The sequence below is a fragment of the Callionymus lyra genome, chromosome 10, assembly GCF_982586985.1.
Source record: "Callionymus lyra chromosome 10, fCalLyr1.hap1.1, whole genome shotgun sequence".
NCBI classification, from domain to species: Eukaryota; Metazoa; Chordata; class Actinopteri; order Syngnathiformes; family Callionymidae; genus Callionymus; species Callionymus lyra.
The window spans coordinates 13,873,505-13,899,110 of NC_141827.1; the positions used below are offsets into that span (position 1 = coordinate 13,873,505).

Genomic DNA, 25,606 nt, shown 5'->3' on the forward strand with positions numbered 1-25,606 from the left:
GACACCTCAACACAATATGATCACAATTGTATTTTTCCTTTGTCTCTTTGTTACTGGTGAAGATAAGTTAATTTAAAAAAAAGAGCAATCTTTTGAACCTGACATGCAGAGGATGAGTGGCACATGCCAAGCATTTAGAAAGATTGCAAATATAACGGCCCAACACCTAGCAGCGGTGTTGATGCAAATGATATTCCTTGGCCTGATTCCAAGCCAGTGTTCAGTGTCTGCACAAATCAAAGTAGAAACTCCAAAACATCATCAAGGATATCCAGACACTTGTCTATCCTGACACTGAGTGCTAAACAAGCAGCAGCTGAAGTTTCAGCGGCACAAGAGGTTATAAGAATCATTGATGCTCAACATCGACAAGAAGAAGAAATTCAAAGACTAGAGGTGGAGGACAAAACCTTAAAGGCTCAGAGAGAACAAGAGGAGATAGAAATAAAGTTTATTACAGAAAGTACAAATTGAAAAATTAAGCTGGAATGGAAAGGGGAACAACTGGAAAGACTAGAAGAATTAAAAAGTATTTTCAGAATCTTTAAACCAATCTCCCAAACTTGACCGATTAAGTAAACCTTTCTTTCACCACAAGCTGCACTCACTGAATCTTCACCTGCTCCTCTTGCCTTGCGGACTCAAGCTGACATTGAAGCAAATGTTTGATGACCTTGTGAGAGCACTGGCTGAAGCAATCTCCAGATTCCAACAGAATTCCAATCGTAGAACCTAAGGTCTTTAGAGGGGGAGCATTGAAGTATAACGATTGTAAACTTTCTTTCAGTACTGATTGATCCCAAAAACTTAAAAAAAGAAAAGCTTTTCTTTTTACGAAAGTATGTATCTGGTCAAACAAAGAGGGCCAAGTACATTTCCTTGTTGGTACAGGGACGTCAGGTGGCCTGAGACATACTTGAAGACAGATTTGGTAACCTTTGGTAACCTTAACCTTTTCATAGTTGCCAAGTTGTATCGTGACAGTATAAATTCATTGCACTTGTCTTCAAAGACTACAAACACTCAATGATTGGGGGAGAACCAAAAGATTGCTGCCAAGTTTCCAGAATGGTTAATTCGTCAATTATATTCTAACGTTCACTAATAATACAGGTGAGAAAACAAGTTTCACGATACTCTATATCACTGTCACAAGATCTGTCACATCTCCAATGCTTGTGCATCTAAAGACATTTGTGACTTGTGTAGAAAATATACAACATGTTTACACCAAGATTGTTTAAATTAAGATCAAGAGGAGAACTAGCAAGAAAAATTAGATGACAAAGTGGAAAATAAAGACCAAAAGCCTGAATCACATGAAACACATGTGGCTCAAATGGAATTGTTGGCCTCACAATACGTCATCTATTCTTCCAGTTTATGTCTTTACAACACAGAAACAAAAAAGGTTTTAGCGTATTCTCTATTGGAGAGTCAGAGCAACACAACCTGCATTGTGGAGGATGCAGGACTGTGTGCTCAAAGAGAGCTGGCCAAACTCAAAGTGTCTACAATAACCTCCAGAACTAAGGTAATAAACAGCCACAGGGTTAATGGACTGCAAGTTAGAGGAGGTCACATCTAACACCAAAATCAAACTCCCAACAACGTGCACAAGATACTATACACATACAAACAGATCTCATAGATCGACCAGCTGATCCTGGACGCATTTGGAACACATGGAAAGTAAAATGTCCTCTGAGATGCAAAGAAGGATTGCTTAACTGTTCCCAGGCCTTGCAACCAAGGGAAGTCATCACTGGCCCTGAAGACCAGTCGGCACAAAGATCCTTATTATGCACAAGCACCATTGGATACAGCAACACAGACATTGATCAATATCAAGAGTGAAATTGATGTAATTAGAAAGAGAGCAATACCAACTACCACAACGTCTGCTAGATCCCAGAGGTGAATGAAGAAGCCTCAATGTCAAAGCACGATAAGTTTTTAACAAAAACAAAAGAAGGTATCAAAGAAATGCCAAATGGGCATTACGTTGCATACGGAAAACACTTTGAGTTGACCATCCCTCCCATGGTCTCACCACAACAGAATGTGTCTGTCTTACAGAGCCTAAGCTCTTAAGCAAGAAGGAAGTTCCTGAAGAAAAAGAAGATAAGGTGGGAGAGCCTTGTAATGTAGATCCAGAAAAAAAGATAACACATGATTGCACAGGTAAAAAGAGATCTCAAGAGATGTAAGGGCTGGAGCAAGATCAAAGGGTTTTGCAAGGACAGTGAAAGTTCTCCATCCCAGATACACCTTCAACTAACAAAGAAACCCAAGTTTTTCAGAAGGAAGCAGAACAATTCAGAAGAAAAAAATCAAGTGAAAAAAACTCGTTCTTGGATAGTCATGGCATCGTGAGAGTGGCAGGCAGATCGACACAAGCATCAATCCATCCCCATGTCAAACATCCAGCAGTGTCTCCAAAAAGACACCACACCAGACAGTCAAGGTACCAGCACAACTAAGCCAGTTTATTTAGAAAGGTCCATACACAAAACATCGCTATTGCTTGAGGCTGAGTAAAGGTGTTCTAGAAATAGTATAGGCATAAGTACTATTAACTATGTTCAATTCCTTAAGATTCACAGGTTGTCTGTATGGTGTGAGTGTAAATGAAATCATTTTGAATGCTTTTTTTTTTTTTTTTAAATCTTAATTAGGGCACACAATTGAATAGACATCTGACCCAATACACCTAACTAATTCTGATAGGACTTACTTAAATTATGGCGACAACATTTTATTGACATTTTCGTTAACACCAAAGAGTTCGTAATTATTTTTCTAATAGCGTATTGTTGAAAAACATATCACAGTATTAAAATTTAAAAAACTCTATAGGAAAATGGTCTTACTGAAAAAAAAAAAAACGAAACAACTTGGTGGCATCAGATCTGTAGGCCATAAAGAATCTCTAAAGGTGACAGAAATAATATTTATTGGCCCTGACACTCCACAGAAACATGGAGGGAACACAGCTCTAGATAACACAGGTAACATCGGAACCTTAAACAATCTTTCTTTTATACATTCAGTCATTATCAAGGCATTTCTTTTTGCTCATGAACATGTCAACAGCTTCAAGTCTGCAGAAACCTATCCACACATATATAGTGATAATGTCACACACAGTGATACAAGCAAAACATCATAGAAATGTCAGTCTTCGGCATCAGATCGCAGTTTAAAAAGGAGCATGAAGCTTTCAATCTCACAGTTACCTTTTGAGGCAGAACCAACAATACAAACCATACAATAACATTCATTAAATCGTAGCACTTAAAATTATTGTGATAATTATAGTATCTTTACCTTCTCTTCAATATACCACTTGTTTTATTTTCCTAAAAAACAGCAACAGTAAATCTTTTTTAAATAATCAACATATGCAATATTTTCTATGGACAGCTTGCTAGAGCTTGGTTGTGTTTAAACATGAGACACTCTATTTTAACAAAGTTAAAAACTGACATGAAGCAGATGAACATCAGTCGTATATAATATAATAAACTTATTGCAGTTCCTGAGCCTTTGATGCTCAGAAAAGCGTTCTTTTTTTTCCAGAAAATGTATTCGATGATTGGAGAATTAATAATAACTCATGTGAATGACGAGTCATACCAGCTGCTACTCATCACTATCCAGCAGAGCCGCGTCTGAGAGTTCATTTTTTAAACTCTACATAAAAAGCGTTGGTAGGAAAACATATATTTTTGTTTTGGTTGGACCATCGCCACTGGGTGTTAGACCCTTCTGCCACATCTCTTTAGGCTTCAGAAGTGCAACGTCAACAGTTAGATAGACAGACTTTATTAATCCCTCTGGAGATCTCCTTCGGGATCCAGTTCAAGCGCTACCAGTCCGATAAACCAGCCGACACAGGATTACGACACGGCTCTTCTAGAAGTGCTGTAGCTCAAGCTGGTGCCACCGCTCTTGTGGGAGATCTTCATGGTGGAGGATATGGTCAAGCTCGGCACCATGGCGACGGGGAAGCTGGACATCGATGCTGAGGCGAAGCCCACTGTGGTGGCATTGGAGGGGACCGGGTCGTTTGGGCATCCGTGCTGAAGCAAGATGTCGATGCACTCTTGACAGCCAGCTAGACGAGCCAGGGTCAGGCCTGTCTGTCCTTGAGTGTCGCGATATCGCACATCAAAGCCATACTGAGAAGAAGAGAGTGAAACGATCATCTCAAGTAACTTTACATACACAGAATTTAATCAGTGAGGAAAATCAGATGCATTTCCCTTGTTTGGCTTTGAACCTATCCTCTCCCCGTAATGACAAACAGTCATATTCTTAGAAATTAGTATTGCATTCCACTGCTAAAACAGTACTTTTGAAATGCTGCCTAAAGAAGATAAGCTCCCTTTGTCCAATGTTTCCTTCAAAATAAAAGTATAATTTTAAAGTACACGTCCATTCTTTCTTCCTACAATCTTTCTTTGTTACATCCTGTTAAAACGATGTTACATTCTGTTATTATTATCCCAAGTTATAACAATAATAGGGAGAGTTCAGGTGCAGAGAGAGACTTTTCAAAATATGTCAAATGTCAGTACTTCACCTACAAGGTTTCATTACGAAAAAAAAGGGATTTGTTTTTTATTTATTTCAAATTAGGCTCTTTGAAGGGGAATGCAATTTTTGAATTCTGTCGGGTTTTTTAATGAGAAATTCAGCAGTAATAGTGGCAACATTTCAGCAAAGTGAGCTCTTTTAAGACACTTTTATTTGTGCAGGCTTTTCCTTGATTTTCTTAGACTCCTGTGTTTCCTGTGCCTTGGTGTTGCCCTGACCTTTTAGCATATATTTTATGGAGTATTGTTTTGATTGTTTAAGCGCTTTGTGACCCTGGTCTGGAAAAGCGCTCTACAAATATAAATTACTTAATTACTTACTCTATTTCGCTTGGTTACCAATCTACCCGAAGTATTCCTGTGAACATGTTGAAGTCAAGGTTCTCAATATGTGACAATGTTTGCTTTGGTGGTTGCGCTCACGGGTTGACTTTGGGGGAATAGTTCTCCTGACACTAGCGACAAAACAAGATGAGTCACAACCTCAACCTCGCATTTGTATTTACAGCGGGTCTGAAGAAAAGCCAGGCAACAAATGACACAAAATCAAAATATACGCACCCAAACCAGAAGCTGCGTCATCACCACGTCACCCTGCTGGCAGGCGGCATGCAAAGCGGAGCCCGGCAGCCGCAGTGCTAACAGAGACCTGGACGAGAGTGCGAAGCTAACAGGGGCGTTGATATCCTCCTTGGAACAGTGGGCCAACAGAAGCAGCAGTTTGGGGAGGTTGTGATCCATTACCGCTATCAAAAGGCGGCCGGACAGGGTAAGATCTGGACCCTCGTTTGGAGTGGGAGGAGGCAGCGGTGCCACAAAGAGTTTCTGCTCGTACTTAGCCCTGATCCAGGACTCACGCTCCTCCCTGAGGTCAAACAAGTGTTTTAAACCTTTTCTACAAAGAGACGCTCTGAGGGTTGTTACCTTGTAGCATCCGGGGTGGGTTTGCGGTGAACAAGGGCACGAGCCTCCCATATACTGTTGACGAGGTGGTTGCCGATGGCGCTCAGAACCAAGGTGAGCTCTCGAGGCAGATCGTCCAAATCCAGGGAACGGACGCGTGACACGTGAGTTCCCAGATTTCTGTGGATCCCTGAGCACTCAATACAAATGAGAGCTCCGAGGTTCAGACTGGCCCAGGTGGGATCTTGTACAGGAATAGAAAACAAAAGTCAGGCATTCAGTTGCAGAAGCAACTTTCCTGTTTCAAGACAAAAAAATAATGTTTAAATAAAGTTAATTAGGTGCAGTACTCACTTGGCGCATCGCAGTCAACACAGAAGTTGTTGCCCTTTGCGTTACGAATCGCCTGCAGAGCCACAGCCTCACTTTGGCTGTTCTTTCGAGCCTAAAAAGGAGAAACGACACAACACGGCCTCAAAAGTTAGACACCAAATGATGCCAACATTGAGGAGGCAATTTATCATAACAGACTGCCAGACTGCATGTGTGTGTGTTAATGCATGTGTGTGTCTGTGTGTGTGAGTGTGTATGCTTTGTGCCATGCCTTGTTTTTGCTGCTCTCACACAGCTGCAGACTGGCCAGGATCTGGCTCTCGATAGCCTGAACCCAAGAGTCCCTCTCCTCTAGACTGGGGGCTTCAAAATGCCACGTCTGTCCCGTGCTCGACACCACGAAAAAGTCATAATTATCCTCATCTGTGTGCAGAGGAGCAGAAAAACTCAACCGTATGCAGAGGTTTCAGTAAAAAGGCGTCATGAAGAACTTAAAATCATCTGCATTCATCAGGGCTGTTTGAAATTCACAACAGTGTGCGATTGATGCAAGATGCAGTAAATCCCTCATCATGACCATGTTTGGAAGTTATTACTTTAGAAGGTTCTCCCCCGTCTGAAATCTTAGTGAATAAGAGGTTATGAGAGCGTAGCCCATTATGAAGTAATAATGGTCTTCACTCCTCCAGCCAGCTATAATGGAGACTTCTGGTATTGATGACACTGTTATTCTCCAGGTAAACTATGCATTTTCAGTGGGCATTCATAAGCATATTTTCTGATGTAAATATTCCAATGAAAAGAGAGTTCTGTACAAACAGACACATACTGATGAGAACAATAGAGTCCAACATCTATTTAAGACACACTTGAATCAACACATTAGTTGCCCTTTAATGTACTTCAGCATCATTCATCCTTGCAATAACCAATAACCAATAACAGACCTGTCTTGCTGACATTCCGTAAGCTGCCGAAGGTTTTCAGCTTCCACATCTTTCTCTTCGCTGCATTGAACAATGAAGCACATTAACGCATTAGAAATGTATAACTTTTCAAAAATATTCACAGACAGTTTCAATCACCTTCAGCTTGAACGATCGTTGCATCTCCTTTCTGGTTGATGTTCTTCTTCCGACGTTGCTTTTTCCTGTCGGCCAATGGGGAGGCGGAGCCAACCTCTTTGGTGGAGGAGGAGCTGGACACGCCTTCGAATGCTGAGTCTGGGGGAAAAAGAAGAGAGATATGGATGATGAGAGGAGGAAATGAGGTGGTCCTAAAGTTTCTTTTTACTACTGGGGCTTGGGGTGTGGCTAATTTTGGCAGGAAATAAATAATCTTTCATGCAAGTATTTCGATTATAATATGCCCTGTTAAAGTTCCATTTTGGGAAGGGGATGATACAAACATTGTTACATTTTTTTTGTCTTAAAAAACATATATTTTCTTGAAAAAGTCTTGATCGCTTCAATGGGTGAAAATTAACAAATGGGGCCATAAAGGACACGAACGGAAGTTTCCTCTCACCAACACTCTGAGTATTGTTGGACAGTGTCGATGCACATCGCTGGACTCCTCGGCTGGTCATTCTGTACAGTGGAGCTCCCATTCCCTCCATATCTTCCACCTGCAGGAGGCCACTGGCACTGACCGGCACTGAAGCCATAAGGCAGATATTTTCTGTTAAAACAGTTTATTGCAACACAGCCAGAGTCAAATATGTATTACATTTTATTACGTTATACTTCAAAGCAAAAATTCTGCTCAACTTTCTGCTGGAGGTTCTTTGGAACTACAAGGATGGACCTTTTCCATCTTTTAGAACTGCTTCAAAGTGACTCCATGTTGGAAAAAATACGTGCTAATGATTCTTACTTATATAGCACTTTCTCTTTTTTTTCAGACCTCAACACACTTGAAACTAAGTCAACCTTTCAAGCATACAATCATACACTGATGGCAGTAGGCTGCGATGCAGCGCCAGGTCACCATCAGGAGTGTCTTGCGCAATAATATCTGAAACTAGGACTGATGTCACAACCTCTGACCAAGTCAGGGAAATAGAGATGTGTATGAAACAAGATGTGGTGGCCAGAGAAGAATCTAGGAAATAAAATTGTCAACAATATTTACAAATAAAACAACTAACATTAGGTATGAACCAGAATGATGATTTCCAAAGTGCATGTGTTATACAATAGCTCTGCTGAAACATTTATAATTATAAGGATTATTCAAAAGATTTTGGAGCTCCTGTGTTGTTGTCTTTCTATGTCCAATAACAACAGTTAATACTATGTTGAGCAACAAATGATTAACTATGTTTATTAGAATTCTGACCTGCTGTAGTAGAAGAACTCACATTTCCCCGACTCTTAAAACTCTTTATTGGCTCCCAGTTTCTTTCAGGATCAATTTTAAAATTCTGATTCTTACTTTCAGAACTATTCATGGTCAGACTTCTCTTTACATCAGTGATCTGATCCAGCCTTACACCCCAGCTCGGGCTCTGAGGTCTGTGGATCAGAATCTACTGAAGGTTCCTGAACACGCTTGCGGACCAGAGGAGAGAAATCCTTCCAGGCTCCAGACTATCTCTCTGTGTTTGATGGATCTACTGGCTCCTTCAAGAAACATCTTAAGACATTTTTATTTGTGCTTTTCTGGGACTCCTGTGTTTGTCTTATATGTCTTCACCATTGTTTTTGATTGGTAAAGCCCTTTTGACCCTGGTCTAGAAAGGCGCTTTACAAATAACCTTTACTTCAATTTACTTTAACACTGTTGTTGTACATATGCATAAAACTTCCTAATTAAAGTGAAGTTTCCAATGGGTTAGTTGAAGTCCTGAAGTGTCCTAATAGTTATTACAGGAAAGCATAGTAACAGTTCAACTCTAGATTGAAACGAAGTGAGAGCTTTGCCGTTTAACACGAGTTGTTAAAATCTGACCCAGACTGGCTCCTTCAGAGCCCTGCACGTCTTTGATCCGTCCGTTCAGGCCCGCTGGAGGCCCGCAGGCTGGCACAGCTCTCGGTGGCCTCTTTCCCGGCACCTTGACTGTCACTCTCAGCAGGTCCATCTCCTTCCCCGTAGCATTCAACATGTAGTCCTGCCAACATCAACACGCAGCTGTCACCAGCGACTCCCGCAGGAACCACTGACATCAATCTACTTACGTTCACGCTGGAGTAGTACGACAGGATGCCGTTGCTGGAGAGGGTGACATACTTCTTCTTCCACTCTTTGTTGAGTGAGCTGCCGCTGCGCTTCAGCAAAATCCCCTGGTGGCGAAAAGGAACAAAATGTGCGTTTGATGATGAAACCCCCGACAATATGGCGGATCACATCAGAAGGACGTTGTACCTGCTTGATGGGGATGGAGCGTCCACTCCCGAGGTCGCCTTTGCACTCGTCACTCCGCCTGTTGGAGTCACTGCCTCTCCGGGCCTGCTGGACCAAGATAGAGTAAAGTGTGATGTAAAGTGGTAGAGCACTGACGAGGTTCATATCTCTGCCAACAGAGCCTTTCAAATCTGGAGAGTAGTGCAATGGAATTCAACACTGCTATATGTAGTGATAGAGACCTGTCAGTCATTGACAAGTGACCTCACCCTCATGACTGAAGACCATAAGTGGAGTGTCAAAATGATCTTGGCTCAGGGGCCAAATTGAGAAAAATCTATTAGTAGGTGGACCATAACTGTAAAATCATGGTGGAATAAATGGAAAAACAACAAAAAGGTTTGCCATTGTTATAATTTTGCCTCTTCTCAAACATTATAGCTACAGAGTTTATATTCTTTCAGCATAGAAACATACATATTTCTTATTCGATTGTGAGAAGAAATCAAAACACTGGGCACTCTGAGAGACATATAGATAAGGTAAGGTAAGGTAAGGTAAAACTTTATTGATATTGAAATTGTTTTTTTTCCAATAGCCAATACATACAGCAATTTTTTATAAAAAATCAAAAATAAATCAAAATAAAATAAGAACAAGAACTATAAGAGAAAGAACAAGATGATACAATCTAAGTCTAAAGATAAAGATAAAGAACATAGATCAAAGAAAAACAACAAAGAGAAAGGATACAAAGACTAACACAGAACAGAACATCCAGATACTTTCACTCCACTCCTGCCCCTGAACTCAGAATTGTACAATTTAATAGCCCGAGGAATGAATGAATCCTTGAGTCTATTTGTTTTGCACCTGGGTAGGAGCATTTGTGAACTCATTCTGCTTCTCCGTCACTCGTTATCCTCGTTATAGAGATATATAGATCAAGTATTGCTCCTGTCTCAGGTGGTCTTGACTCCCAATTCCAGCCGTTAGACTTTACAATCTTTTACAATCATTCCATTTACCGCAAAACGTGTGTTGCGTCTCCTGGTGCTGACAGATCCCGGCGTGGTGCCGACCAGTTTCTCCCCTTTGGCGTTCCTGCTGATGTCTTTGTGGCTGATGACAGGCGTGGAGGGAAGCGACGAGGAGTAGTCGCTGCTCTGCCCGCCATTGCTGACCTGTCGGGCGACAGGATGATGGAGAGTGATGATGGAGCGACCAGGTGATTAAGATAGGAGAGGATAAGACTTGTATTGATCCCCTGGGTGGAGACAGTGAGGGTTTAACAGATGCATGAAGAGCTCAGACTGCAGAACAATGTCGGTCAGATTAACAGCTGAGAGAGCTGGAGAGGTCAAACGGACTCCCGAGTCAAATCCAGCAGAGTGAAAGAAAGGATTAAGTCTTCCCACTGCTCTATTAGCACGTTCAAATTAGGATCCAACATTTTGCTCCCCAAACAACATTTTAATGTCATTTAATGAAGCTTCCAAGAGTGATGAAATGACAGCTGGTCCAACAGTGACAACGAAGCAGAGCCAGCTGGTGCACCGATGCCAGTAGCCGCTCGTTTTGCGCTCTGAATCTCCATCTTCATTTCAATCAGAATAAACACAGCCAGTTGAGCCTCGGCAGGTGTTGAAAATCATTCACATCATCAGCCATGTTTGGCGTAAGTCTCTGTCATCGATCAGGTGTGAATCAAGCACTCGCTGAAGTTGAATAAATCCTCCTCGTGTCGCATCCCATATTGCACGGACTAAATATCTGATGCCGTATCGCAGAAAAAACAACTGCAGAACTGAGAAATATCTTTCATCTTTGATGGTCCAGGGCCATGCCATGCTCCCGTTATTGTCGCCTAGCAACACCACCCTGCACATGTCCATCATACACAGGAAAGACAGAAAAATCAGCAGCAGCTTCAAGGATTCATCTGAAAATGTGCTGCATGAATGAATATTGCAAGACTTCCCTTTTATATATTAAAAATAAATGGTGGTTTTATTTGCACACAACTTGTGAATTTGTGCTCATTACATGCTAGCATGAGATGAAGCGTGAGGATTAGTTCACCATCGATGCAAGAGTCCTGAGTTTGAGTCTGATTCAGAGAAGCACAACTTTAGTGTGTTGAGATTAGCATTAGCTTATCCATGTCAATTGGCTTTGTTCTTTTCTCACTCAAACAATTCATTCGTAGATAGATGGTAGCTCAAGGATTCAGGTCAGCAACGACGATGCTACGTGAAGGGGCCTACATATGTCAAATTCATGGCCCTGGAAAATAGTTTGATGACAGTGTCTGCTAAAGAAGGACAGACAATGAAAGATCACTATTATAAAATGGGATTAATACTCAATGTTTATCAATATATTGTTTGACATTATGAACCACTCAGAGAGAGAAAAAGGGTCTGTGTCTGACTCCTGGTCATCACCATCTTCAAGTGCTTTTATAAGATGGTTTTATTTAAGAAAATAACTTTATTTCATATTTGTTTGTATTAATGTTTTACCTATTAAAGAGTTGTATTAACCCTTTGACTCTTATTTAATTCATTTTTTATTTCCAGTAAAGTGCACTTCCTAATTCACATGGTGTGTCAACAATCCTCATTATGTGTGTGTATGTGATTGTGTGCATTGTTGCCGTGTTCCGAGGAAGAGACTAAACTGTGTTTTAACACTGCAGACTCGAAGTCTGTACCTGTCCTGGAAAGATGCCGGACACTGGGGTGGAACCTCCGGAGTGACTGGGCGAGTTGGGAAGAGACTTACAGGAAGCCAATAGAGCAGCTTGTTTCTTGGCCGTCATGATCTTCTGAGCGGCTGCCAAAAAAAAAAACACGAACACAACAAATTTTCCTTTAGAAAGTCACAGATATCCATGTTTTGCCTGCGACGGTGACACGCACCATCGTTGAAGACTCGGTTCACGTTCAAGCCGTAGGTGGCGCAGGTTTCGTAGTAGGTGCAGCGGCGCACGTCTGAGCAGAGCTGCCTGGCTCTGACATCGTCGATGACCCGCGGGTTACTGCTGCTGATCTTATCTGCACAACGATAACACTGTCATTGATCCACAATTTGACTGTTTGAATTCAATCTTTAGACCCAAGTAAAATTATCTAAATAATATTTTACTATTTATATCATTTTTCAAAGTATATTTAAAACACCTATATATATTTTAATTCATCTATTGTGTTTATAACCAGATTACATATTAATTGGCTATCATTAAAGTACATCAACACTCAGATAAATACAATTAAAATAAAACATTCAATAAACTGAATAGAAAATTAACTTAATTGTAGATCAGTAAAATGATCCGCTTGCCTCAGACGAATAAACCATCAACATGAGGAAACTTTAGAAAACATGAAATATGAATTATCAATTTAATCTGTCCAACATTTTTGCTTGTTTGCTCTGCTAACTGAGTCGTATTCATACTTTAGACTAAATATCTCATGACAGTATTTCTATTCAGTAAATGTTGATTCTTATTATTTACTGGGTTGCTTTTATGTTGCATTGTTTTTGAGGTGATATGTTTCTGTCAATATTGGCTTTTTAAAAGCCACAATATTAGGACTAATAAGGCTCACTCCAACCACATTAAAATCCTGATGGTTTGTTATTTGTTTTTAAACACAATCCTCAGAGCGAGGTTCAAAGTAAAGATCATCACTAGTTGATGATTCTTGTATCGTTGCTGTGAAAATCAGCAGCTTTGCCAGTATTGAGCTAAGAAGCTGCGGAATCACATTGTGTTATTCTTTTCACTCAGCAAAATTGTTAATTCATTTAAGGCTTTCTTTTGTGAGAAAAAAAAAGGTTGGTGCCCTACCTTGCGTGCCCACCACAATGAAAGAAATCTCCTTAATGGGCCGGTGGACGGCGAGCTGGTGGTAGTGTTTGTAAACTTCCAAGAAACTGGCCTCGTTTTCCAAACTGAAGACCAAAACAACTGCGTCCACCCAACTTGCAAACTGAGGAGACGCCAGGAAAAGATGGCGTGAACACCAGAGATGAGTGACAGCGAGTTCAATCCCATCTCACCTGAGCGCTCGGGAGTTCCGTCTCTTCCTGGATGATCAACAGGTGACTCTGTCCATCGATCAGGACGTCTTTGATGTACTGGCGTCCTGGAAAAAAAAAAACCACAAGTAAGGCCTGGAACTATTCAGAAGAGAGTGAGAACCGACCTTCAATGTTCTCCACGGCCAGGTAACTGCCGGTCAGGTGTCTGTGGACCAGAGCGGACTTCCCACTGCAAGGACCTCCCAGAACACCCTGAAGAAAACATTAAGTGTATCTTATTAAGAGAATCCATCTTGAAATGTCACTTTTAGTAAAAAAAAAAAAATTTTACCAGGTGAAGCTCTTGGACAGCTTGGCTGAGGGGCCACTCTTGACTGCTGGTGCACATCACTGAAACACACATGGAGATGCAAACATGTAGCTGAGAAGCTTCAAAAATCCATTTTAGTTTAGTTTTTTATCGGAACGGTATTCATTCAACATACAGTACTTGTTTTTATGGTCACTTTTTATGGACTTTTGTTATTGTCACGTTCCAGTAAAACATTTTATATACACCCACACATATATATATACTGAATATATATATATATATATATATATATATATATATATACAGTATATATATATATATATATATATTAAAAGGGGGGAAAAGGTAAAAAACGTACTGAGTGAAAAACAATAACAAAAGACTTGGTTTGAAATTTGCAAGTTCCAGTACAATTCATATGAATATTTAGTCTTTTCTATTTTTTTTTTATTCATTTTTTACTTTCAATATTTATGCTAAATGAAAATGTTAATACTTGGAATGCTTTTTTCTATTTATCTCGATTTTTGGATGGGATATTTTACATGTGGTAAGATTTCCCAATTTCCTGAATGAGATCTATGGGGGATTAATAAAGTTTGTTTGTTCGTTAAAAATAAAAAAAATAAAATAAAAAACAATATTTTCGTATCTGTGTTTTCTTTTGTCATAAAAAAAATTATTTCTGATATGTTTGTTTGAGCTTTTTTTTTTATCTCTAATATCTAAACTATTAACACAAAGGGAAACCATATATCCATTCATGTTATGTAGACCATAGTCACCTTCAGGAGCATCAGGAGTTGTAGTATTTTGTTGATTACAATTTCATTCACTTTATACTTGACAAGAAATGATTTATGAGAAATATTAATCAACTCATCACATTTAAATATCAAAGGTCGGACAGAGAAATTGTATTTTGTATCTTGGAAGTGATGTATTTGGTATTATGGGACGCTTCAAGCTGATGAAACCATTGTGGGGTTGAACAGTGTTGCCAAATGAATGTGATCCATTTCATGTGTCATGTGTTCCGCTGTGGTAACTCGTTTACAGGAAGGTAAATAAAAGATATTTCACGGAGAAAACATTAACTGCAGTAAAAAGGTAGGTACCATTCCTGTACTGTGTTTATCTTCATCAAAAGCATGCGCTGTAGATGAGGACAGGGTGTTAATATATTTTTTTAATCCCATTATGCTGTGTGTCGTGTTGATAAATAGCTGTTGTAGCGACGCTCCTGCTCATGGGTTAGTTGTAACTCTAATGATCCTCCAGCTGCTCGGATTCATTCCATGATTCTGTCGCTTTATTAGTTTTCTCATCCGAGTTGACACTGATGAGGCTGAAATAGATGAGGGCTGGTCAGGGAGACTCAGACGAGATACTTGATGCTCCTGAGTTGGCGTCATCAGCGTCTTTTCTAAATGACTCAAATCTGAGAGTCAACAGAGAAGCTCCTTAATCTATCTTGGAGAGGAAGACTTCAACATTTACAACATGAGTGAGTCAGTAGAGTTGGGTTTTCACTTTAGTTGCCCTTTAACATGATGAATGCCATTTAATTGTCATTAATTCAAAATATTCAGTATGAACATCTGACGATAAAAATCCCCCAAAAAATAAAAATAATAATTACATGCTGCACTATGTAAATAGGTAAATTTTAAATTGTAATTGCGTTTATTTTTAATAGGATATTGCAAATGTCTGATGTGCACAGTGTACCATAACAATTTCCATATTAGTGGATCCCCTCCACTAATAATGGCATTCACTCAAAATTCTGATTCTGCAAAAGGAAAATTATGAGGAAAATCCTCAGAATAAAATGCAAAAACTTAATACATTACAAACTAAACTCTTTTTAATGTTTAATTTAGCAAATGACTAAGGATTAGCATCGAGGATCTTTGCCCAAGGGTCACACTGGTTACCCAGCAAGTAATTGCCGCTACTCAGTGAAATGTCAACATACAGAGTTCTGGACATATTCTTTGACTTAAGTGTCCTGATGTTGAATTGTGGGATGAAACCTGAAGGCCTAAAGGAAGCACACTGAATCACATTTATGATTTATCTACACAATCATCCTCCGCTCTCATGTCTGATCTTTATTTTTAACCAGCACAATGGAAAAAAAACGACAAATCTTGTGAGTCAAAGAAGGCAATTAGTGGCTTGAAATGCAAATGATACGAGTATTTTTGGCACATGCGCTCTACATGAAAGTCAAACTATTAAAAATGTATTGTGTTAACTTTTCAGTTTAAATTTATATCGAACAAAAAATAAACTACTAAAGGTTCAAACTGTAAGAATCAGGTTTGTAGTCGAGCAATAACTGAATAAGATCGAGCACATAAGTCCAAGTTTCTATTAGTAATTGTAATTTAAATTTGTTCAGGATATTAACCCTAATATTTATTTTGCCCCATATGAAGGATTCATCATATTAATTTCTTCTTTCAGGTGAAAATGTAAAAACTATGTTCAAGTTTGAGATACAAAATTATGATTAAATAAGAACGAATGGACACATTTTTGTCACAAGTTTGTCTTTAAGGTGCGAGGCTGGTTGTGGGTCATTTTATTTCCTATCACACTGCACATCTGTTTCAGGGGAACACTGCGGGGACACGGGTGAACAGGGAAGCCTCCCTTGGGACAAAGAATTTAACCTTAAACTGTCAGAGTGCTGCCCTCCTACATCCGGGTTATCCACATAGCCACAACAAGCATCCCTCTCACGGCTTACTGTTGCCATGGAAACTGCATTTTCCAGAAGCCTCCTAGTGTCTATAGCATGCTCCTGCGGCGACACGATTATGGCCACCTGTTTACGTGAGAGGACATCGGATCGATGAGCTGTTTTTGTCTCTGAATTGCCACGGGGTCGTCCATCCTTCATTAGAATACTAATGATGCAATGTTTAAATTAGGGGGTTCATGCCATCATTGATTCCCACTAATATAGTGTCGCCGAATGAAAGGGCTCCATTCGGCGGCTGCTCCACGCAGGATGTGGCAGTTCCCCCCTATGCCACAACACAGCTCTGTGTATCCCAAAATTAATTATTCATGTCCCGCTTACTCGTGACAAATTATTCTGAGCCTAACTCTGATCCCTCGCTCCCTGTCAAAGATAATCATTTTGGAATATTTAGAATGAAATCAAAGCTAAAGCTACGTTTTTGAAAATAGCGTCATGAACAGGAATAATACGTTGAGTTGTTGCCGCTAATTTCATAAATGTTTCAATAAAGTCTCCAAGCACATACTGTGATTTAACAATGTTTTTGTGTAGAACTGAAGAGAGAAACAACAGCTGAATTCAAAGGCGAATATGTTTGACAACAAACTTTCTTGGTTAATCAATTCAAATGAGGAATCAGTATTTTAAAGACGATGTTATGCCATGTTAAGCTCACTATGTTAACTTAAACTTGTTTTCTTTTTCTTCCAAGATTGCTCCAGATTTGCCATCAAATTTTGCTGCGTTATGGTTTCTTTATTTGTTTCATCTAAGCTGTCGAGGAAAGTCAGCATTGAATGTCAGGTTTTTTACGCAATGCTCTCGGGAGCTACAGTGGTTAGTGTGGCAGACTTCAGAAAAGGTAGAGGGTTCATTTCTGGTCTGATAGGATTGAATCTACCGATCTTTCTTGTTGAATTGCTGGGATCTGTTTTTACTTTCTCCACTATAGTCTTACTTCAACTGTAAAGTGTCTTGAGATAACTTTTTTTTATGATAAGACACTTTAAATAAAATTGAATTGAATCTTTGACCCTGAAGTACTGGAAATGAGTGGATTATTATGCGTCTCTTCTCAAGTGTTTTTAATTGATCTTATCTTGAGTAATTGCCCAAATCCCTAAAGCAGATACTCAAATTGTCAAAGGTTGGTTCATAACTTCAATGTGAATAAAATCATTTCACAACTATCTTTGTGGAGTTTCCTCATGTACAGGTATACTGCAATTTGGCCAAATTTTAAGGTCCTCATTTGACCCGATTGACACTTTTATATCAGGGATTCATTATTCCCAATTTCAATCCCAATCATAACACAAGGGCTGCACAATATATCGAAAAAATATCGATATCGGCTGTTGGCAAGTGCGATATACACATCGAAAAATGTGCGATAATTTATCATTTTTTATGTATAAATCAAGCATTTGTTAAATGAGCACTTCGACCAATCAATGTCACGTTCTGTAAAGTTATCAATTTGTACTTCTATGTCTCGTTGTTGTTTACGTCTCGGTTTGTGACTCGGTTGCTAAGGCGACGCGTCTTGCCGGCATGCTGACTTGGCGCGGCTCAGTATATACACGGAAGAAAGACTAACTTATGAGCACTAGTTGTTTCCTTTTAAGATTGTTAGCGTCAGGTCATTTATAAACTGTTATGTGTTACGTGTACAAGGAGGAGGGATTTATTGTTGATTTGGTGATATCGCGATGCGGCGGCGGCTCCTCTCTGATGTCGCTCAGTTTTGCGGGAAAACAATATAACCACATAACACCATTGAAAAAAGGCAAATTGATGAATGACCGAACTTCTATTTTATTGGCCTTACCCTGGACTCACACCAGTGTTGCTCTCAACTAGGTTTACATCCGAAGTGCACCTCTGCAGATCATTCGGGCAGGAATAATAATCAAATCTCCAAAACACAATACTATTGGCAGACCTTAAATCACACATTCTATAACATAAACATCCGTCACGCGAGGCCAGGTGCAACAAGAGACTTTAAAAAGAGAGTGTCATTTATATCCTGTGTTGCATCCAGGTGACACAACTAGAGTGACATAAATGAATAAAGCGTGAATAGCGAAAGACCAGCACAAGGTTGGTTATCCTGAGTTATCCTTTTTGGAGTTATAGTAAAAAAAAAAAATTAAAGTTCTTTTTGATTTAGTGAACAGCGCTCAATGGCGCTCATCTTTATCTTTTTTCGAAAAGACACGCTTAAAAAGTACTTCAAGCTCTCACCGTGATTTCCGCTAATGGCAAAACACTTTAGAGTGTAAGCTGAATGAGATGGTAAATAATTATGGGTGGTGACTTTAATCAAGTTTGGGATTTGAATCTGTAAAACTCCCTGTAAAACTATAAATGTATTACGTCAGATGTGGGAGGGCTTGGGCCTGGTTGATATCTGGCGTTTACTTAATCCAATGTCGAGGGAATATACTTACTACTCTCCACCTCATGGTTCTTTTTCCAGAATCAACTATAAACTCATCTCAAACAAATTAGCATCGTCCTCAGTTTTCCTGTAGCATTGGAAGCATCCACATTACCGATCATGTCCATGTTAGACTTAGACTTAGACTTAGACTGCACTTTATTGATCCCTTTGAGATGACACTCTCAGGGAAATTTCTGTTATAGTAAGTCTTATTCCGCTTAATAAAAGTATCAGAGTGCAGCGCTGGAGAATGAACTCAAGCCTTCTATTAGATGCTGACTTCAAAGAGCCGTTCAGAGAATACATTTCCATCTACAAAGAAACCAATATTCTGACATATTCATCTAAAAGTGTTGGATGGGAAGCTTTGAAAGCTTTTCTTACATTATACAATATGTACCTTTTAAGAAAAAACAGAGCATAACTAGGTTGGCAGATTTAAAAAAAAAAAACTAAGACAGAGGAATTGCATAACAATTATGTCACTCCATCCTCAGAGAGCCAAAGACTCATATTTAGAGTCAAACAAAAGCAATTTGAAGAGGCGGATGAAGCAGGGAAACGGTGAGAGGGGACAGTTACTAACAAATACAAAATATGAATTCAGAGTTCAAATCTTCTATTCACAATTATATAAATCTGAGCTATTTACAAATAATGATAAAATAGTATAATTTCTTGATAGCCCTAATATACCCACCTTGCCAAAATCACACTGTAACTTACTAGATGCTCCTATTACCATGGGAGGGATAGTTGAAGTCATCAAAAGCTTTCAATCTGGTAAAGCCCCTTGCTTTGATGGACGTACACCAGAGATTTACAAATGCTAGGAGCCAGCCACTCTTCTTTTGGAGGTTTATGTGGACGCATATGAAACAGGTATCCTACCTCCAGCAATGACAGAGACAATAATTACTGTCTTAAAAACTTGTAAAAACCCAACTGACTTTCAAAACTATAGACACATCTCTCTATTAGGGTATGAATTAAAAAGTCCTTTCAAAATGACTTGGCAATAGGTTAAAGTGATTAATGCTCTTATTCACCCTGATCAGGTGGACTTTTTGCCCTGACAAAGCTCCACAGATAGTCTCAGAGGTTTTATGGACATAATGTGGGCTGTCCGGGATGATAAATCACCAATTGCTGCTATCTCATTGGATAAAAGCCCCTTGATAGAGTCAAATGTCATTTTCTCAATTCATTTGGCTTTAGTGATCGGTTATCACACGGATAGGGCTTCTATATGCACACCTGAGAGCTGCAGTTCTGACTAACAGGCTGATGTCTCCATGGTTTAAATTGGGGCGGGGTACTCAGCAGGGGGACACAGTATCCCCGGGTCTTTTGGCTCTAGCTCTTGAGCGTCTTGCAATATCCATCCAAGATGAACCCTTAATTTCAGGTATCAAAATTGGTCTCTCAGTTAATAAACTTATGTTATGCAGACGATATCCTTATATTCATCCCAGAACCACTGCTCTCTTTGCCAGCATTATACAAGGTCATAGACACATTCGGCACAATTCCTCATGTCGAGGCTTCAATACAAGATGGACATTAAAGACGAGCACCTCGCAGTTATTTATGTTTTTAAGTGTGTCATTTTAGACGAAGATGAACACAACAAGTTCCAGTAGCTACATGCGCTAACATTTTCGCTTATAACTCTAAAAAGGACTATTCTGAAAATAATCCCAACACAAAAAGCTTTTTGCCACAAATTCTATCCATACACGTCTGCATGAGCTCCTTCTACTGCATGTGAAGATGAAACCATGTTTACATAAACTTAAACAACAATAGTTTTCATGATTGGTTCAGTTGATCTTTTTACTTTAAGAGCAACAAGCATCGTCGCCTCTTATCATCCGGTCATAGGCTCTGTTATTGACATGTCACCAAGGCAAGTCAAACAGAGACAAGGTTCTGAGCCTGACATGGAACAGTACCAGGGGGATCTACAAAGGCACTCGATGATCGCAGAAGAAGTGAAGGTTCCAGCAGGAGAAGTAAAGATGTAGTATTCACTAATAAGTAATGAAAAACACCACTAAGATTTGACTCATAAACTATAAACCTACCCTGAAGAAATAAAGAGACTCAAAGATCATATTGTATCTTACAAATCAATCAATCCAAATTACATTTTACCCACTTGGTATCTAAATGCTCTCCTTGGCTGCATATTAAACTTCAACCAAACAGTGAATAAAAGCGAAGGGGAAAATTCCTCTGGTGATCGGTTGAAGACTGTGATTTCATTAAAGTAGCACTTATGACTGTAGTTTTCATTGTTAGCCAAGCAAAGAGGCCCAGAAAACAGGACGAAAGATAGACTGGTGAAAAGAGAGCTTTGTCTCTCGGCTTAGCTCTTTCTTCACAATGACAGGAGATACAGAGAACTCATGACTGACCCTCTGCACCTTGCAACTCCGTCATAATTTGTGAATAGAACTGGTTATAAAAGGCAATCGCTGGTCAAACCCTGACTGTGCAGGAATCTGACCCATGGTAAGATATGTGGACCAGCTCCCTAAATAAGACAAACGGTATATTTTTATATGTATATGTTTTATATGAAGGATAACACCTCAAGATTTTGCTTTTGTGTTATTAACTCTTTTGTGTTTGTTGAACACAAACTGCCAAAAAAGATGCAGCGTCATTGCTCTCGCCTATAACTGTGTTATCATATAAGTGTGATCAATTTTACACAATTGCATTTTCTTTTCTATTTGTAATACATTTACAAGACTAGTATATTGTTTTTAATTATGTATGTCAACTTGTTACAAGCTTGTATAAAGGGATTATAAATTGTGAAAAACATGATCTTAAAAGTAATTACTTCAACACAGTATATGGTAATTCAAATATTGTTTAAAAAATACAATTACAAGACAGTGTTCCTACTTGACTTAAAGCTGTTCAGCAATTAGAAAAAACATTAATAAACCTTGTTATAGGTTGACATACATGATACATACATAATCAATCGTCAATGACTTCTTTATAAAGTATTAAAATGTCTAAAGAATGTTCTCTGAACACATATATTGCCTGTGTTTTAAAACAGTTCATGTATTCCATTGAAGACTGTGAGTGCAGTCGAAGAAGCCACACTTCAATATACAAAAGAAAACAAGCCTTAAGAGCCCACTTTTTTTTATTTGCTGTAAGAGAAATGTTCTTCTGTGAATTTTATTAGAGAAAAACACGTTTACTTAACTCAGGGGTCAAAAGGCACATTAAATAACAAGTTATTTGGTTTCAGCCCAGATGAGATAGTTAATGGTCCTGGTGGAACAACTTAGGTTGTGATATAAATATTGTGAGCATATTTCTGGATTTAATAATAGATGTAGAGTTTTGCAGAAGGTGACCTACCGCCTCGATCTAAATAACTTGAATGTGCTTCAGTCTGTGCAGATTTTGTAGGAACTTACCTTCCTCTTCACTGGAGCCTCTCTCCAGCGCCGGGTAAAGAGGCGGCGGGGTGCTGACAGGAGGGGGCGCAGGGGAACTTTTGGTGAAAATTCCACTGATGAATTTAAGCATTTTTCGGTCCTTGACAGGGGCTCTCTGGATCGTTTCTCCATCTTTGGCCTTCTTCATATCCTCAAATGAAGACTGTAGGTCGGTGTTGTCCAGAGTACGATTTGTCTCCTTCCTTAGACCTCTTGACAGGTCAGTCGGTGTCAGGGCAATCTTAAATCTGTCCCCCGGAGGGACATCCCGAGTCATGATGCCTGAAAATCCTCCACTACTGGGAACTCCAGGACGTATAAGTGTTCCTCTGCCTTCACTGTCGGCCCACGACGCCCGGTAGGGCCCGAGAGTTGTAGCTGCCGTCAGAGGGGACTGGTCCCCCAAACGATTATCCTTCCTGTCCAAGGTCTTGGCCGAGTGGTACAAGTTTGCATTGCCCTCTCTGCTGTCCCTCCAGCAAGCACTGTTGGCTCCTGAGTGTGACCTCATCATGACCTCTGGCCTCACAATGGCCTGGGAGGGGACAGAAAAGGGGAGGCTGCTGCGAGATCGTCCATATAGCTCGTTTTCACCCTTAAGGAAGTGCATGGGCGGCTCTCTGTACAGCTCGGTCTTTGGGCGCGAGGCTTCAGAGCGAGGTCCTTCTCTGCGCACCGTCCCCTCGAAGCTTGTCCCTCCATAGACTTTCATCATCTGCTTCATGGGCTGATGCATATACGACGTGTCCTTCCCCTTGCTCACCAACATGCAGTCCTTCTGTATTATTTCACGAGCCAGCTCCAGAGCTTCCCTCCTCTCTGAAGCCCCCTGTTTCTCCTTCGGGCTGCCATATTTGATGAGCACCTGTTCCACTTCCTCTTCAATTATAAGCTGCCTTTCCTCCTCCCTTTCAGCCTCCCCTCTGTCCTCTTCATACCTATCCTCCTCCCTCTCGGGGCTCCCTTCCCCCTCAGGAAGGGGCTCTTTCCCAACCTGGTCTTCCTCAGCATCCTCTGGCACGGCTTCAACCTTCACCAGAGTGAGGGAGATGAGGTAGGTGGTACGTTTTGGTGGGTTGCCTGTATCGCTCATTGGTACAAAGAACCTCAATATAGGAGTCTCTGAACTTTGACCTGGCCAGACTGTTGATCTTCAGTCATGACAGCTGGGAGACGGCTGGGGAAGAGAAGATACATGAGACCAGCATCCTTATATTCATTCACTAATTACTCTCTACAGGTCAAACAAACTACTACTTATATCTGATCCTGTGATGGAAGACTAGACTGATATCTTTTTTGGAACACCGATAATCCTCACCCATGCAGCCCACTACTACTGCTTGCTAGCACTCCATTCATTAGCATCTCTCCTCCAGACATCCATTTAGGACAAATCTGGCAAATAAAACATGCGTGTTGATGAATAATCAACAGTGTCTTGCTGATGTATTAGCCTTAGCACAAGGAATTATGCAACAGTCGACAAATCCATTTGTTGCTGAGGACCAACATTCATGCAAGCAAACTGTGTCCACCTAGTGTCAGCGAGAGACGCTCAGAACATACCTGTTTTTTCCAGATGAATCTTCTTCCCATTGATGTTCACGTTAAGAAATCCCATTCATTGCAAACGGCACGTCAAACAAAAGGAAGAAGAACAGTCCACGGGAAGGCAGGGAAAGCGAGAGTTAAAAAAGGAGAAATCATTCACTTGTCACGGAGCGTCACGCTGCTGGAGCCTACGTTCGACAATGTCATGCGTGAAATTATATAATCACAGAGCGGGGTCACAGAGATGCAGACATCTGTTGTCATGTACCCACAAAAAAAAAAGAAAAAGGAGGATCTGGTTGCGAAATTATCCCGGCGGAACCTCCCGCTGCCTTGCTCCTTCCTGTAGGTAGCAGCTCTTCTTAGTCACCGCATCCCTTCCTCCTAGTGCCTCATCCAATTAGCAAGTCAATAAAATGTGTCTGCGAGGCTGAGGAAGCCCACCAGCTCACCACAGCCCCTCCCTACCCTCTTTTCCTGCCTCCTTTTTGCTTTGCAGCCTTCGTGTCTAACCCCCTCAGAAACAGCTAGACAGCGGTTATCCTGCTGCACAGCCGCTGGATGCTGCGCCGGTAACCAAGCAGGGAATCAGAGGCTTGCGGTGAGCTTGTGGCGGTCCTTATCCTCGTCCATCAGATTCTTATCAATGCCGACACAACAAAAGGGACGGAATGGAGGCGGAAGAAAAAATCCAGCTCTGCTCCTCCAAGTGTTTTCTGCTCCGTCGCCAGCTCTGTCTCTCCTCTATCCTTCTGAAGCAATTTATGATGGGCTCTCTCGCCCACCCCCCTCTCCCTCAGCATCACCCTATTCATGAAAGTGATCAACGCCGAAAGATCAACAGCTCCGTGACGCTCTTTAGCCTATGATGAGCAGAAATTCATGACCTTTAAACCTTGAAGATACATTAGACATGGTCACTTTTAAATAGAAATCCATGTCTTTTGTTAAATAATCCTAGATTTGGAAACAATCTGAACAATTCAAGAACGTGTTTAAAGGAGAAGAACCAGAAAAACCAATAGCAGAAGATGATGAATGGGGCTTCAATGACAGAATCAAAGAGATTACAGTAAACAAACCAACAATAGGCGAAGTCAAAGAAGCAATAAAAAGACTGCCGAATAGTAAGGCACCAGGAATCGCCCCCATCATGACCGAATTATTAAAAGCTGATGTAGAGTTCTCAGCCACAAAGGTACACACATTTTTAGGGAAAGTATGGAACCATGAAAAGATCCAAACAAACTGGATGAAAGGGCTTATCATCAAACTAGCAAAGAAAGGAAACCTCAAAGAATGTAAGAACTCTAGAGACATAACTACTTTCTGTTGTAGGAAAGATACTTGGCAGGATTATTGTAGACCGTATAAGAAATGGAATTGACTGCTGCATGAGAAAGGAACAAGAAGGGTACAGAACAGGAAGGGGAACAACAGAGCAAGTCTTCATACTACGAAAATCATAGAACATAGAATGGAATCCCAGACAAGATAGTCTGAATGGTCAGAACGTTTTATGAAGACTTCCAATGTGCATTAGAAGATCAGGGAAAAATATGTGAGTGGTTTGATATTAGAATATGTCGGGATTCTTATTCTTGATTGTGATGGATCGGATCATGAGAAGAACAGTTATACAGGGAAAATGGAATTAGATAGAAGCTAACACAAAAACTGGACGACTTAGACTTCGCAGATGACATAGTGTTACTCTCCTCTTCAAAACAACACATTCAGAATAAAACAACAAGGATGGATGAAGAAGCCAGACAAGCAGAACTTAAGATCAACACACAAAAAACAAAAACAATGAGGATC

General features: G+C 40.2%; 1 protein-coding gene across 2 annotated transcripts; it reads right to left on the reverse strand.

The window, feature by feature from the left end:
* Positions 1–2,939: 2,939 nt before the first annotated feature.
* LOC148070450 (arf-GAP with GTPase, ANK repeat and PH domain-containing protein 1-like) lies at positions 2,940–24,548 on the reverse strand. 2 transcript variants are annotated; one of them, XM_087800569.1, is made up of 20 exons: positions 23,801–24,548; positions 22,211–23,408; positions 13,570–13,628; positions 13,403–13,490; positions 13,257–13,342; positions 13,045–13,186; positions 12,107–12,241; positions 11,899–12,020; positions 10,211–10,366; positions 9,204–9,287; positions 9,017–9,121; positions 8,790–8,949; positions 7,365–7,493; positions 6,923–7,060; positions 6,785–6,844; positions 6,109–6,260; positions 5,859–5,949; positions 5,526–5,748; positions 5,163–5,466; positions 2,940–4,184 (listed from the first exon to the last, which is right to left on the reverse strand). In XM_087800569.1, exons 2-20 carry the CDS (start codon positions 23,322–23,324, stop codon positions 3,903–3,905), a joined length of 3,630 nt encoding a protein of 1,209 aa, XP_087656695.1. In that variant the 5' UTR covers positions 23,325–23,408; positions 23,801–24,548; the 3' UTR covers positions 2,940–3,902. The 2 variants fall into 2 exon arrangements, with proteins under 2 accessions (XP_087656695.1, XP_087656694.1); XM_087800568.1 differs by having other exon boundaries at positions 9,204–9,290.
* Positions 24,549–25,606: the final 1,058 nt, after the last annotated feature.